The 14,754-nt window shown below is 44.3% G+C and overlaps 1 protein-coding gene and 1 non-coding gene across 4 annotated transcripts in view; one reads left to right on the top strand and one right to left on the bottom strand.

Moving 5' to 3' along the window:
* The window catches only part of GTSE1 (G2 and S-phase expressed 1), a 33,232-nt gene extending 19,197 nt beyond the window's left edge, over positions 1 to 14,035 (top strand). For all 3 annotated transcript variants that reach the window (XM_058308941.2, XM_012519457.3, XM_058308940.2), the window contains 4 exons: positions 6,087 to 6,323; positions 12,327 to 12,531; positions 12,826 to 13,065; positions 13,604 to 14,035. In XM_058308941.2, the coding sequence (XP_058164924.1) occupies positions 6,087 to 6,323; positions 12,327 to 12,531; positions 12,826 to 13,065; positions 13,604 to 13,687 (766 nt within the window). In that variant the 3' untranslated portion in view covers positions 13,688 to 14,035. The remainder of the gene's footprint in view (positions 1 to 6,086; positions 6,324 to 12,326; positions 12,532 to 12,825; positions 13,066 to 13,603) is intronic.
* Positions 8,073 to 8,181, bottom strand: LOC111760418 (U6 spliceosomal RNA). The gene has a single exon (XR_002794111.2). It is a non-coding gene; the product is annotated as a U6 spliceosomal RNA (small nuclear RNA).
* Positions 14,036 to 14,754: the final 719 nt, after the last annotated feature.

The following is a 14,754-nucleotide window of genomic DNA, read 5'->3' on the forward strand; positions in this document are numbered from 1 at the left end:
TGTTCCTATCTCTCTACATCCTCTCCAACACTTGTAGTGCTCTGTCTTTTTTAATAGTGGCCATTCTGATAGGTGTGAAACAACATCTCATTGTAGTTTTTATTTACATTTCCCTAATCATTAGTGATGTTGATCATTTTTTCATGTGTTGTTTTGCCATTTGTAGTTCTTCTTGGACAAATGTCTATTCAAGTCTTTTGCTCATTTTTTAATTGGGTCATTTGTCTTTTTATTGTTGAATTGTAGCATCTCTTTATATATCCTAGATATTAAGGCCTTATTAGACATGTGACTTCCAAATATTTTCTCTCATTGAGTTGGCTGCCTTTTCACCCTTTTGAGGAGGTCCTATTTATCTATTTTTTCTTTTGTTGCACATTCTTTGGGTGTAAGGTCCAAGAAACCACCACCTACCACAAGGTGTTGAAGATGTTTCCCTACATTTTCTTTTAGTAGTTTTATGGTCCTGGCTTTTATATTTAGGGCTTTGATCCATTTTGAGTTGATTCTTGTATAGGCAGTGAGATAGGGGTCCTCTTTCATTCTTTTGGTTATGGATATCCAGTTCTCCCAGCACCATTTGTTGAAGAGACTTTTGTTGCATTAACATGGACTTGGTAGGATTGTCAAAAACCAGTTGACTGTACAGGTGAGGGTTATTTCTGGATTCTCAATTCTAGTCCACTGATCAATGTGTCTATCTTTATGCCAGTACCAAGCTGTTTTGACCATTGTAGCTTTGTAAGATGTTTCAGGATAAGGCAGTGAAATTCTTCCCATGTTGCCCTTCTTTTTTAGAATGGTTTTTGGCTATCTGGGTGCACGTTCCCTTCCAAATAAATTAGGTAATTGCCTTTTCTGTTTCTGTAAAGTAGGCTGTTGGAATTTTAATTGGTATTGCATTAAATCTATAAATCAATTTGGGTAAGACTGACATTGGCACGATATTTATTCCAAACCATGACCACGGAATGTCTTTCCGTTTGTTTAGGTCTTTTAAAATTTCTTTTAGCATTGTTTTGTAGTTTTCTGCATATAGGTCCTGTACTTCTTTGGTTAAATTAATTCCTAGGTACTTGAGTCTTTTTGTTGGTATGTGAATGGAATTTCCTGCCTGATTTCCTCCTCACATTGTTCTGTACTAGTGTACAAAAACATTACCGATATTTGTTTGTAGATCTTGTATCCTGCCACTTTGCTGAACTCATTTTCATTTTTTCAAGTAGCTTTGTCCTGGATACTTCAGAATTTTCTAAATACAGATCATGTCATCCATAAACAGTGAGAGTTTTACCTCCTCTTTCCCTATTTGGATACCTTTAAATTTTTTTTTCCTTGTCTAATTGCCCTAGCTAGAACCTCTAGTACAATATTGAATAACAGTGGTGACAGCAGGCATCCTTGTCTTGTTCTGGATCTTAGAGGGAAAGCTTTCAACCTTTCCCCATTGAGTATGTTGGCTGTGGAATTTTCATATATGCCTTGTATCATATCGAGAAATTTTCCTTCTATTCCTATCTTTTGAAGTGTTTTTATAAAAAACGGATGCTAGATTTTGTCAAATGCCTTTTCTGTGTCAATTGAGATGATCATATGGTTTTTTCCTTTCTATTTGTTAATGTGGTATATTACGTTGATTGATTTTCTTATGTTGAACCTCCCTTGCATACCAGGAATTAATCCCACTTGGTCATGATGTATAAGTCTTTCGATATGCTGTTGGATTCGATTTGCAAGTATTTTGTTGAGAATTTTTGCATCTGTTCATTAGAGAGATTGATCTGTAATATTCTTGTAGTATCTTTTTCTGGCTTTGGTATTAGGGTGAAGTTGGTTTCATAAAATGTGTTAGGTAACTTTCTCTCCTCTTCAATTTTTTGAAAGATTTTAAACAGGATTGGTGTTAATTCTTTTTGAAATGCTTGGTAGAATTCCCCTGTGAAGCCATCTGGTCCTGGACTTTTCTTTGCTGGGAGATTTTTGGTGACAGATTCAATCTCTCTAAATGTGATTGGTTTGTTAAGTTCTGGTATTTCTTGCAGCGTCAGTATAGGTTGTTTGTGTATTTCTAGGAATTTGTCCATTTCATCTAGGTTGTCTAGTTTGCTGGCATACAGTTTCTCATAAAGTCCTCTTATGATCCTTTTGTTAGAAAGAAAGCTGTACCTGTAAGAAAACAAAAGCTCACCCAATTGTGGAGGAGAAAAGAATTTTATTAACAATCTTGCAAGAATGGGCGCAGGACCTGGATAAAATGGCCGGTGCCCCAAACAGCAAGAAGCACTGACATTTATACCCTAAACCTAACATGCAAGTCCCTCCCCTGTTCCCCATTGATTGGGTACTTCAGGGGTTACAGCCTATCCGAATCGTCTAAGTTACACGGTTCCGGCTCTCAGTTGCCACTCCTGCGCTTCTACACTCCGGCAGGCTGGTTGGGCTACCTGCTGCTTTCACTGTTGGCCCCACCCCCACTTCTCACCATTTGCTACCCGCCCCCCGCCCCGTTTTGGCGCCACTTTTCAAATTCCTGGTGTGCCAAAGCTGCTAGAACCTCTTTCCCTCTCTCCTCCAACAGCAGAGCTGGCTCTGGCTTTCCCTTTGTGAAAACTAAACTTTAACCTTTTCCTACATTAAAGAAAAAATTTTTTTTTGTATTTTGTTATTTATTTATTCCCCCCTTTGTGGTTTGCTTGTGTCTGCCCTCTGTGTCCATTTGCTGAGCATTCTTCTCTGTCTGCTTGTCTCCCTTTGTTGTATCATCTTGCTGCACCAGCTCTCTGTGGGCGTGGGCCAGCTTGCCTTCACAGAGAGGCCCCGGACGTCAACCCAGGGCCTCCCATTTGGTAGACGGGAGCCCAATTGATTGAGCCACAGCCACCTCCCCCTTTCCTATACTTTCTATTTCTGTGGGTCAGTCGTAACTTCCCCCTTTCTTTTCTGATTTATTTATTTGCATCTTCTCTCTTTTTTTCTTTATGAGTCTAGCTAGGGGTTTGTCAATTTTATTGATCTGCTCAAAGAACAAGCATTTGGTTTTGTTCCATTTTCCCTATTGTTTTTTGTTCTCAATTTCACTTATTTCTGCTCTAATCTTTATTTTTTTTCTTTCTTTCTGCTTGCTTTGGGATTGGTTTGCTGTTTTGTTTTGTTTTTTCTCTCTCGTTTCTCTGGTTGTTCAGTTAAATCTTTTGAGTTTAACTCTTCTTTTTGAGTATAGACATTTAGGAGTATAAATTTCCCTCTCAAGACTGCCTTCAGTGTATCCCATAAATATTTTTTTAAGGTTTATTTATTTATTTCTCTCCCCTCTCCCCCCCAGTTGTCTGCTCTCTGTGTCCATTTACTGTGTGTTCTTCTGTGTCCACTTGCATTCTATTCAGCAGCACTGGGAATCTGTGTCCCTTTTTGTTGCATCATCTTGCTGTGTCAGCTCTCTGTGTGCACGGCACCACTCCGGGGCAGGCTGTGCTTTTTTCACGTGGGGTGGCTCTCCTTGTGGGCCACATTCCTTGCCTGTGGGGCTCCCCTACACAGGGGACACCCCTGCGTGGTACAGCACTCCTTGTGCACATCAGCACTGCATGTGGGCCAGCTCACCGCATGGGTCAGGAGGTCCTGGGTTTGAACCCTGGACCTCCCATATGGTAGGGGACGACGCTCTATCAGTTGAGCCAAATCTGCTTCCCTCCCATAAATTTTGATAAGTCTTGTTCTCGTTTTCATTTGTCTCAATATATATCTACAATTTCACTTGCAATTTCTTCTTTGACCCACTGATTATTTAGGAGTGTGTTGTCCAGCCTCCACACATTTGCGAATTTACTTTTTCCTATCTATTGATTCCCAGTATCATTCCATTATGCTCTGAGAAGGTGCTTTGTATAATATCAGTCTTTTTATATTTATCGAGAGCTGCATTGTGCCCTAACATGTGATCTATCCTGCAGAAAGATCCAAGGGCCCTCGAGAAGACTATATAACCGTAGAATTTGGATGCAGCGTTCTGTAAATGGTCTGTTAGGTCTAACTCATGTTTCATATTGTTCAGGTTCTCTGTTTCCTTGTTGATCATCTGTCTAGTTGTTCTATCTAATGATGTGAGTGGGGTGCTGAAGTCTCCAACGATTATTGTAGAGATGTCTATTTCTCCCTTCAGTTTTGTCAGTTTGTCTCATGTATTTTGAGGCACCCTGGTTAGGTTCGTAGGTTTTGTGACTGTTATATCTTCCTGGTGGATTGTCCTTTTTATTAATACATAATGGCCTTCTATATCTCATAACTTTTTTGGGTCTCCAGCAATTACCCAGGAGGCTTCGTGGTATAAGGACAGTGGTTCTCAGGCCAGGCTGCACGAGAGAAGTAATTGCCTGGGCCCTCCCCTGTTTCCAGAAAGCCCGACCCAGCTGGGCTGCACAGCCCCCGGGCGGTTCTCGTGTGTTCCACAGTTAAGAGTGCTGGAGTGATGAGGTTGTCTGGCGTGCGCTTGGGTCCCAGCTCCCCCGTGTCCTGCTGGTGTTATCTCTTGCACATTAGTGAAGGTGCCTGACCCTGTTTCTTCACCTGTCGTGTTGGATGGCATGAACTCAGCACCGTGGGTATACAGACAGTGAGGAAGTACACATGCACGTGCGCGACGCTGGCCTGGAGCACAGGTCGCTCACATGGCAGCTTCCTCCCCCTAACCACTCTTCCCGAGCCGTCCTCCCTTGCCGCTTGTCGTGGAGGCTCCCAGCTCCCAGCCAGCCCTTTTGATTACTCACTCCCGGCCTAGCGCCCTGGGGACCTTACTCCAGTGGAGGAAACCTTGTGCTGGTGCTTCCTGACCCTGTCTGCAAACCAGAATCTCCTGGGTGAGGTGGGGTTGTGCGGCCAGGGTGAGAGCCCTGATTTGGGCCTGCTAGGTGGGCCGGGCCGGGCTGGGGTGCATGGACGAGGACACCAGCGCTGGCCCGACCCTGGCCCTGCCGACGCCCTCTGCATGTGTGTCAACGAGCTGGCTCTCATGTCCTTGGATGTGAACCTGGGCTTGGGCCAGGTGATCCCTTATGCTGCTGTGTTAGCCATCCTGAGATTCTTGAGCTTCCACGCGGCATGGATAGGAGCCGAGACCCGAGCCAGGCAGCCACACGCCAGCTTCCCTCACCTCCTGGCCCCCGGCTCCTCTACGTGCAATGAGGTGGTACACTGGTCAATATTTATATTACTTTGGCTGGAGTCTGAGGAACACTGGCAATAAAGGAAGGCAGGATTCCAGAACTTTGTGGAGCTCCCCACACTACCCCCTGCAGGTGCGCCTAGGAGTGATTCTGTTTCTCAGGTAATGGTACTTAGACGTTTTTTTACGTCTCATCTTAAAGCATATAAAGACTCTCCTCTGGATGATAGACCCAATAGATATGCCATCCCAGACCTCCTGTGGGCGTCACATTGGCCGTACACCCTTGACTTGTTTTACTTTTGAAAGAACAGCCAACTTTACTCAGCCTCTCCTTTAACACAAACAGTCAAACCAAGAGTTACACAACACACCTTAGTAAGCAAAACCACAGACAGCGCCAGGGATGCAAGGAGAGATGGCTGAACAACAGCCCAGTGTCCCTGATTTACTTGTTGGTGTTCCCATTTGACCAGGCAGCCGTGACCCTGAGAAGTGAATGAATGCGGAATGGACTCTGTTCGTCCACCCGCTTGCCCAGCCCCACAGGCCATGGGTCTGGACTTCCTTAGGGAAGTATTTCTGATAACATGAAAGGAGATTGTTTTTCTCTCTCTCAGGAATCTTCCATGAAGTAAGTTTTTACTTCCTTGAAGTGCTCTCTCAGTTGGTCTGATTGCTTTTTAGTCCCTGTGAAGCCAGAGGGAGAAGGCGCTGTCCACAGAGGAATCTGAAGGAAGCGCCCAGGGCCCCTGGGGGGTGGAGCAGCTCGGAGCCGCAGCCCATGCGTTGGAGACCTCCTCCTCCAGAACAGCGCCTCGGCAGGCTTCGCTGGCTCGAATCTTTCCTTTTGAAACCACGGGGCTCTGCTGATCGCTAGCTTGTGGGTTACTATAGCACACTGGCTGAACAAATTTTGCTTTTCCAGGGTCGTCCACAGCACGCCTGTTAGACGTCCATCAGGGCCTGCTCCCCCAAACTTTCTCAGCAGTGCAGGGACCCCCATGAGTACAAAACGTGGATCAGCCTTGCCCACACCTGCCAGTCGGCGACTCTCTGGCCTTCCGTTCATGACACCAAACACCAGGCCAAGGGCTCTGGGCTCTCCCCTGGGCATGCCTGCTCGGCGTCTTTCTTCTGAGCCCCGGAAAAAATCTGCAGTAAGGTAAGGGAAGAAAGGTTTCAAAAATTTGACTCTGAGCTGATACAACCTAAGAATAGCATCCTTGTGCTGGGAAGGCTACCTTGTCCAGGGTTTACAGGCACTTAGGCTGATGCTTATCGCCCCTCTCTGTGACAAGGACAGTCGCTTGAGCCCTGGCTCTCTCAGGTCCACTGCCCCAGCCCCAGAGCTGGGAGCACAGCACCTGTCACCCAGGAGGTGCTTAGAAGACACCTGCTGGGTGAGCCGCCTAGGTGCAGCATGCTCCTGGCCACTAGCGTCCTTGAATTCCAGCTTCGTCTGTGAAGGAGATTTAATAGGCAAAGCACGGGTATGGGCTCTGAATTCTACTAGTTACAGGAGAGCTTGGGGAAACGCTGGGGGCTTCTGGCAACACAGTGACTTGACACAGCTCCCTTTTCACTTCCAACTCCCATTTCAGTCTTTTTTTTTTTTTTTAAAGATTTATTTATTTATTTCTCTCCCCTTCCCCACACCCCACCCGGGTTGTCTGTTCTCTGTGTCTATTTGCTGCATCGTCTTTGTCCACTTCTGTTGTTGTCAGTGGCACAGGAATCTGTGTTTCTTTTTGTTGTGTCATCTTGTTGTGTCACCTCTCTGTGTGCACTATGCCATTTTTGGGCAGGCTGCACTTTCTTTCGTGCTGGGCGGCTCTCCTTACAGGGTGTGCCCCTTGTGCATGGGGCTCCCCTACGCGGGGGACACCCCTGCGTGGCACGGCACTCCTTGCGCGCATCAGCACTGCACATGGGCCAGCTCCACACGGGTCAAGGAGGCCCAGGGTTTGAACCGCGGACCTCCCATGTGGTAGGCGGACGCCCTAACCACTGGGCCAAGTCCGCTTCCCTCATTTCAGTCTTATTCTCCTGAGCGAGGCACTTCTGAGGCTCCAGGTGCCAAGACAAGTAAGGTCTTGGACTCTGGGGTTCGTGGTGGGGAAAACTGGGGCTGGGCTTGCCCTCGCCTGGGGTGGATGAGGTCAGTGCTGAGTCCCCAGGAAGCTGTGGATTCTGGAGAGAAGAGCCCACGAGTTGAAGAGGGAAGGGAAAGACCAGGCTGGTGTGAAGGGGCCGAGCGTCCCAGGCCCCACTGCCTGAGGCCATGAGAGCACAGGCAGGACACCCCTCTAGTCTGCTCTGCTGGTAGGGAGGCCACTGTCCGTTAAATTAAACAGTTGAACGAAATTCAAAAGCCAATTCCTCAGTGGCATGAACCACATTTCATGTGCTCAGTAGCCACCCGTGGCCAGGACAGGGTAGGACACGTCCCCCTCGTGCAAGTTTCTGTCAGCTCGTCCAGCAGGGACCACTTCCTCCCGTCACTTGTGGGACTGGTACAGCTTGGGGCGGTCTTGTAACTGACCCAAGTCCCAGTGAGCTCATCCTCCCATCCCTCTCCCTGCCCAACAGAAAAAGAAAATAGCCGTAGACAGAGGAGAGGTTAAAGGCATAAGGAAATGTCACCCGTAATGCTCTGACTTGAAGCCCTTAATGAAAGGCTTTTCTAAAAAATATAAATAATCTAAATTGACCCAAGAAGTGGGAAGCACAAATTAAGCCATAGTTAGAGCTTAGTACTCCCCTGCCCCCCGGTCCAGATAAGGTCACAGCTGAGTTGTAGAGATATTTCTGATCTTTAAAGTTAACTATTTCAGGATATTGGTGAAAATGTGGGAAGTTCCTCAATTTTTTTCTTCTGTAAAGGGTATTTATTTGGGGTGGAAGCTTATAGAAAAATATGGAATGCTTCACAAATTTTCCCATCATCTTTGTGCAGGGTCTGTGTTACTCTTCTCTGTGTCATTCCAGTTTTCTAGTACATGTGCTGCCAAAGTGAGCACTCTGCATTCATTTTAATAGCCAAACCTGATAACTAAAGGTATTGCCTAAAAAAGAAAACTGTAGACTGATGTCATTTAATGAATATAAATATTTTAATAAAATATTTTATTAAAATATTTACATTTTGGATGGATTGTATGCTTTAATATGTATCAATATAATTGATACAAAAATTTTTAAAAACACTAAGATTGGCAAAGAAAATGCATTAGCATATCAAAGTGGCAATACGCTATGAATTAGATTTATTTTACTAATGTAAGATTAGTGTGATATCAGGAAACTCTATCAACACATTAAAGTAGGGAAGCCATTATAATCACAGCAGATACCAAAAAGCCTATGAAAAAAATTCGGTAGGCATTCCCAGTAAGCCTTTAAAAAATGGGAAAAGATGGAAAAGACATCAATTTTCACTATTCTTGCCATAAGAACCTAGAAATAGGAGGGAATGTGCTTTTCATGATAAAGATAAAAGCTATAATATTTGAGCATAAATTTCACAAGAAAGGCCCAGTATCTTGATTTTCAAAAATCATTAATTCTTAACAAAGACTATAAGATAGGGAATAGTGAGTAAGGCTTAAAATATGCAGTTCTTATTTGGAAGGATGGAAATGTTTTGATAATGGATGCTGGTGATGGTAGCACAACGTTGAGAATGTAATAAACAGCACCGGCATATATATCTGAATGTAGTTAAAAATGGAAGTGTTAGGTTGGATATATGGTTACAGAATAAAAATTTTTTTTAAATTCATGGAACTGTACTGCACAAGCAGTGAATCCTGAGTTAGCCTGTGGACTATAGTTAAAAGCCCATTTTTAAGACTGTACTATTATCTAACAAACATCCCATACCAATGCAAGGGGTTATTAATACGGTGGTATATGTAAATCCTGTATTTTATGCATGATTGTTTTGTAAATCCACAACTTCTAATAAAAAAATTAAAATGAGAAAAATGGAAAAAGTAACATTGGACATATTGAAAAGAATGTCATAGTTTTGAATGGGAAGAATTAATATAAAGGGTTAATTCTCTAGAATTTAATATATTTATTTACTGTAATTCCAGTTATAATCCCAATAGAGTTCTTTCTCTAATGGTATGAAAGGATGTTAAAGTCTACAAGAAATAATTAATGTCTGAGAATGGCTCAAAAAAATATGGCGAGGGGACAGCACAGCAGGACTTGCCTTATCAGCTGTTGGAACATACTCGGAAGTCACGGCAATTCAAATCCATGTGGTGTTACTATAGGAATACACAAATAGTTCAAGGAACAGAATAGGAACTCCTGACAAAAGTGGTAGTCTGGCTCTGTGATAAAATAATGGATTATTTAATAAATGGTTCTGAATAAATTGTTACCTATCTGCAGGAAAATTCAATTGGATCCCATCATAAATCATGGAGAAATAAATTCTAGGTTAATTTGAGGGTTAAATGTAAAATGCAAAAGAAGAAAGTTAGAGGAGAAATTAGAAGACTGTGACAAGCTCAGGACATGAGACCTTAATCAAAACTGAAATCCCAGAAGGAATGAAAAGATAGCCATATTTGACTGTGTAAAAATTAAAATCTCTATATGGCTAAAATTCCATAAATGAAGTCAATTGACAAATGACTGAATATAATACAATATAACAGACAAGTTATGAATAAACTAAAGGAAAGCAAATCCACACAGTCGTCAACCTCTGAGAAGATGCCCAAATTCACTAGTAGCAGGAAATGCAAATTACAGTAATGAGAAGACAGCTCTTTAAAGATGGACCAATGTTCACACTAACCGGTGAGAGGTGGAACACTGCAAGTAGAAATGTGAATTGTGACCGCATGCTTTGGAAAGCCATTTGTCAACATCTGTTATTAAAGCATGCAGGAAAACAGTTGGCGGTTCCTCAGAAGTTTTAAACAGAGACTTATATGACCTGGCAATCCCACTTCTAGGTATATATACAAAAGCATTGAAAGCAGGGACTCAGACACACCTGTGTTCATGACAGCACTGTTCACAGTAGTCAACAGATGGAAGCGACCCAAGTGTCCATCAGCAGATGAGTGGATAAACAAAATGTGGTCTAGCCATACAGTGGAACATTAGCCTTAAAAAGGGAGGACGTTCTGATAGCTGCCGCTGCATGGAACAACCCTGAAGACATCATGTTGCGTGAAATAAGTCTTAAAGGCACAAGGTGATTGCACGATTCCACTGATGAGAAATGGCTAGAGTACGCAAACACACAGGGACAGAAAGTAGAGTACAGGTCACCAGGGCGGGGTGGAGGGTGGGGAGTGGGGAGTTACTGCTTCGTGGGTGCAAGGTTTCTGTTTGGGGTGATGGGGAAGTTCTGGTAGTGGGGGGTGGGGAGGGTGGTCTGAAATCGTGAAGGGTGTGCTTGGCAGTGGATGGGGTAGGGAAGTTCACGTTGTAGATGTTTCCAGAATTAAAGAAAAAAGGAGCAGCTAAAGAGACGATGACAGGCGTAATACACAATCCTGGACAGGATCTAATTACAAGAAGAGGACATTACTGGGACATTTGAAAAAATTGGAGTCTAGACTGAAAGCTTTGTATTGATGTTAAAGTTCTGGAATTTGATAACTGCACTTACGGTGGTCACGTAAGTGAATATCTTTGTTCTTAGGAAATGTACACAGAAGTATCGTGTTCAGGGAGCATGATACATACAATCTACTCTCAAATGTTTGAAAAGTTGATAGATAAATTGACAGATGTATAAATAGATAACATGATATAGCCAATATGGTAAAATGTTAAATTGGAGGGTTGGTGGTTGAGTGGGTTGGTGCTGTGTGTTGGAGTTCTCTATATGGGTTATGTATTATTTTTGCAACATTGTTTGAAGTCATTTCAAAATAAAAAGTTTAAGGGAAAAAAATTAAATTACACATGCCTTTCATCTCATGATCTTACCATGGGTCTTTATTCCTGAGAAGTGAAACTACACTTTCTTACCTGCAGAGGTGCTAATGCAACAGGTGTGCAGTGGCAAAGGCTAGAAAGAAGTGGCTATTTAGGTAGCCACTAAGAAACCTGAGTCAGCATTGCACCAGCTGGCTCAGGGATTTCCACCAGGCGCTCTTGGGAGAAGGATGCTGAGGAGGTGAATACTATGATCCCATTTTTAGAGAAGTATTTTTATTTTACATATATGCACATTTTCTTACCCAAAGTAGGTATTCCCTGTGTGTATATATCTACTTAGTTCTAGGAGGATGGGAAAAACTGGAGGAAAAAAATGCTAGGGTATATGTTATATAGAAGAGAGGGGAAAGGTAGGGAGATATCAAACCGAAATGTAAAGAAAGCTATGCTACAAACAAGCAAAGCCAGTATTTAAATGATTACAATTATGTGTCAAAGCATCTTATATGTTTCTGATGTGTAAAGAAAGAGGAAAATTCCTTTTTTTCAGATTGTTACAAAACCTGTAAAATATTAAAAAGAGTATGTACTATCTTAATTTACAGAAACCGCTCTCTTTGGTTTCCTTCTGTAATTCAGTTTTCAGTCAGCAGGTCCTAGGTTCTGCCGAGCAGAACTGAAGCTGAGGCGGGTGCATGTTTCACTGCCTGGTGGGGACGCAGGCAGCAAGGGCGCGTCTCCCCGAGGTGCAGGGTCCAGGGAAAAGGCCAAGTGCTATGTGACCAGGGGATTCACACCAGCCTAGGGTGCTGGGCCAGAGTTCCTGAGGGGCAGGTGGCATCGCGCTGGCTGCCCTGCTCCTGCAGGCGTGTGGGAGTGTCCAGGACCTCTAAGGAGCCACCTGGGCTGCGGCTGTGCACGGGGCAGGCCTCAGCCCGGAGACGTCAGAGGTGCTCCTTTCTTCCTCTAATAATTTTAAAGAAAGGGGGATAGAATAGGCACATATGTTACTAAGTTTTAGAGTGGAAAGGAACCTTAGAACTCGCTCAGTCTTCATTTTATACAAGTGGTAACCTAAGGTGGGAAGGAGACTCGGAGTTAGACAGCTCTTGCTGACGGGGCAGGAACCAGCACCAGGACTCCCTCCACTGCTCTCCCAAAATGATCTGCTTCCCAAATTATAGCCAAAGAAACTCTTGTTTTACAGGAAGCTCCTTAGAAGAATTTTCTTTTGTTCTTTCCGCAGGACTGAACCAACAAAGGAGAGCAACACAAACGTTGTTTCTAGGCAGTCGGACTTACCATCTGTCCCAAGTATTTCCCCTCCATCTGTTGTGCCACAGGCTCTTAACTTTTCTCCAGAAAAAAGTGACTTTCTATTTCTTAAGACTATCACCACAGAAGCAACTCTGAATGAAGCAAAGGCAACTGAGGAGACATCCCCTAATGAGGTACAAAGATATGCTCTGTTTGTGATCAACATAGAAGGCTAAACAATGTAGAAGTGGTTTCCCTGGTGTTTGTCCTAGGTTAGTGGAAACTGTTCTGGAAGTGGGCACTGGCCTTCTCGTTTGCAGAGTTGCTTGGCAAACATGCCATGAGCCAGAGCACCCTCCCACTGTCGTGCCATCCTAGCTGTCCTGCTTCAGGTTCCAGAATGTTAGCCCACCTTGGGACCCTTCCAAGGCAACTGAGAAAAAGATGCTAGCATCTCCTTAAAAATAAACACCGACTTCTCTGTCTAGGCTCTTCTTGTAGACATCAAGCTGGATCAACTCACTATTGCCCCAGAAGCTGGAGGCGCTCCCCATGTCGACTTCCCGCTCATCGACCTCTGCAGCACTCCAGAAGCAACTGGAGAACAGCTTCTGCTGAAACCTTCTGTGGCTTGGGGATCTGAAAGCAAACCTCTGATCGACCTAATGATAAACACTCCAGACATAAATAAAAACGTTGCATCAAAACCTTTCCAGGAAGTGGGGCAGGTAAGGCATGGCCCGTGATCTGGCATCAACTCCAGGCTTGGGGTGCCCTCAGTTCTGTTTATTCCTTGTCCCAGGGCATATCACGGTGGCCATTTAGGCTTTTAAGTCTCCCTGTCTCAGTGCAAGGCTCACTTTTGGTGGTGGCAGACTTCTCAAGTTTTACCAGCTACCTCTGAGTAAAGCTTCCTGGCTTCCAGAACCCCTGTCTTCCCAGAAGCTCAGTTGAGCTCTTTGAAGGCAGGAGCCAGCCTGCCCACCCGCCATTGTCTTATATATTATGAGGGCATATAAATGTTTGAAGGAACTCAGAGTTCCTTAGTTTATGCCATCTTCTCCTGCCATCTTCTTAGACAGGATGGTCAAGATTTCTTTTACATGTACCTGAGCCAGGCTCACCAAGATGTTTCAGTGGCACTGAGCCATGGTTGGAGATGGCACCCAGACTTCTTAGGTTCTCATGTGGCAGAGAAGTAGTGGGAAGTGTGCCGGGAGGGACGGTGTGGTACGTGCTCACCTCCCGGTCGCCTCTCTCTTCCAGCTGATAGACCTGGGCTCTCCTCTGATCCAGCTGAGTCCTGAGGCGGACAAAGAAAACGTGGACTCACCGCTCCTCAAGTTCTGAGTGAGGGAAAACCTCTGTATTTTACTCTTAAAAAGAAGTCAGTCTGAAGGTGGTACTCATAGAAATGCATTTTAAAAGAAAACGTATTAAAAGCAGACTAAGTCAGCTCACTGGGCTTGGAGGCTGTGGGCCGGTTTGCAGAGTTTATCTGCCTGAGCTCATACCACACAGCTGCCATCGCCTCACTGCTGTTTGCATTGAAATCCTCAAGCCCATGCTGCTGTAAAATAAGAATTTTGCCTTCATTCTTTGGTATATAAAATGGCAAGTTGCTATTTTTTAAATTAAGGTCATATGAAAAATATTCCAGATTGAAATTTTGAAATAAATGTAAGTGTATTAAATTTATTGCAATTCTTCTACTTATCTTGTCAAAATGCATAGTGGGAAAATTTAACAATAATAATAATAATAATAATAATAATAATAGAAGCATAGCGGGGGCAGCCGTGGCTCAGGCAGCTGAGGGCCTCCTTCCCCGCGGAGGCCCTGGGTTCAATCCCTGGCCTCAGTGCCTTCAAAAACAAAAACAGCGCTTTATTTTTATCGTTCTCATCAATACACAAGGTTTTTATGAGCCAGACTTAAATTCTCTCTATAAAAGTATTTTGCAGTCTAGTGTCTTAAAGGTGACCCAAGGCGCTTAGCTGAAATGCAGAGCCGTAGGCCCTACTTGCTCCCTGACAGTCCTTAGGTCTGGGTTTTTAACAGGCACCCAGGGAATTCAGATGCAGAGGGTCTGCAGACCACACCTTGAGAAGATGATGCTCTAGAAAGCCAGGGGCACAGAGTGGGCACAGAAAGAGGGGAGATGGGGAAGATGGCCAGAGCACTGGGGAGGCCTGCTCAAGCTGTGCTCGGGCTAAGCAGGAGTGCCACAGGGTGAGCCACCCCGTGGAGGTAAGTGGCTGCTGGGGAGGCCTAAGTGCCTCTGGGAAGCATGCTCGCTGCCTGAATGCCATTCCAATCATTAAAAATAAAGGAGAGAGAGCAGATGTAGCTCAGTGGTTGAGCACCTGCTTCCCAGGTATGAGGTCCTGGGTTCGATCCCCAGTGCCTCCTAAAAA

Source organism: Dasypus novemcinctus, chromosome 12 (assembly GCF_030445035.2).
Source record: "Dasypus novemcinctus isolate mDasNov1 chromosome 12, mDasNov1.1.hap2, whole genome shotgun sequence".
Lineage (NCBI taxonomy): Eukaryota > Metazoa > Chordata > Mammalia > Cingulata > Dasypodidae > Dasypus > Dasypus novemcinctus.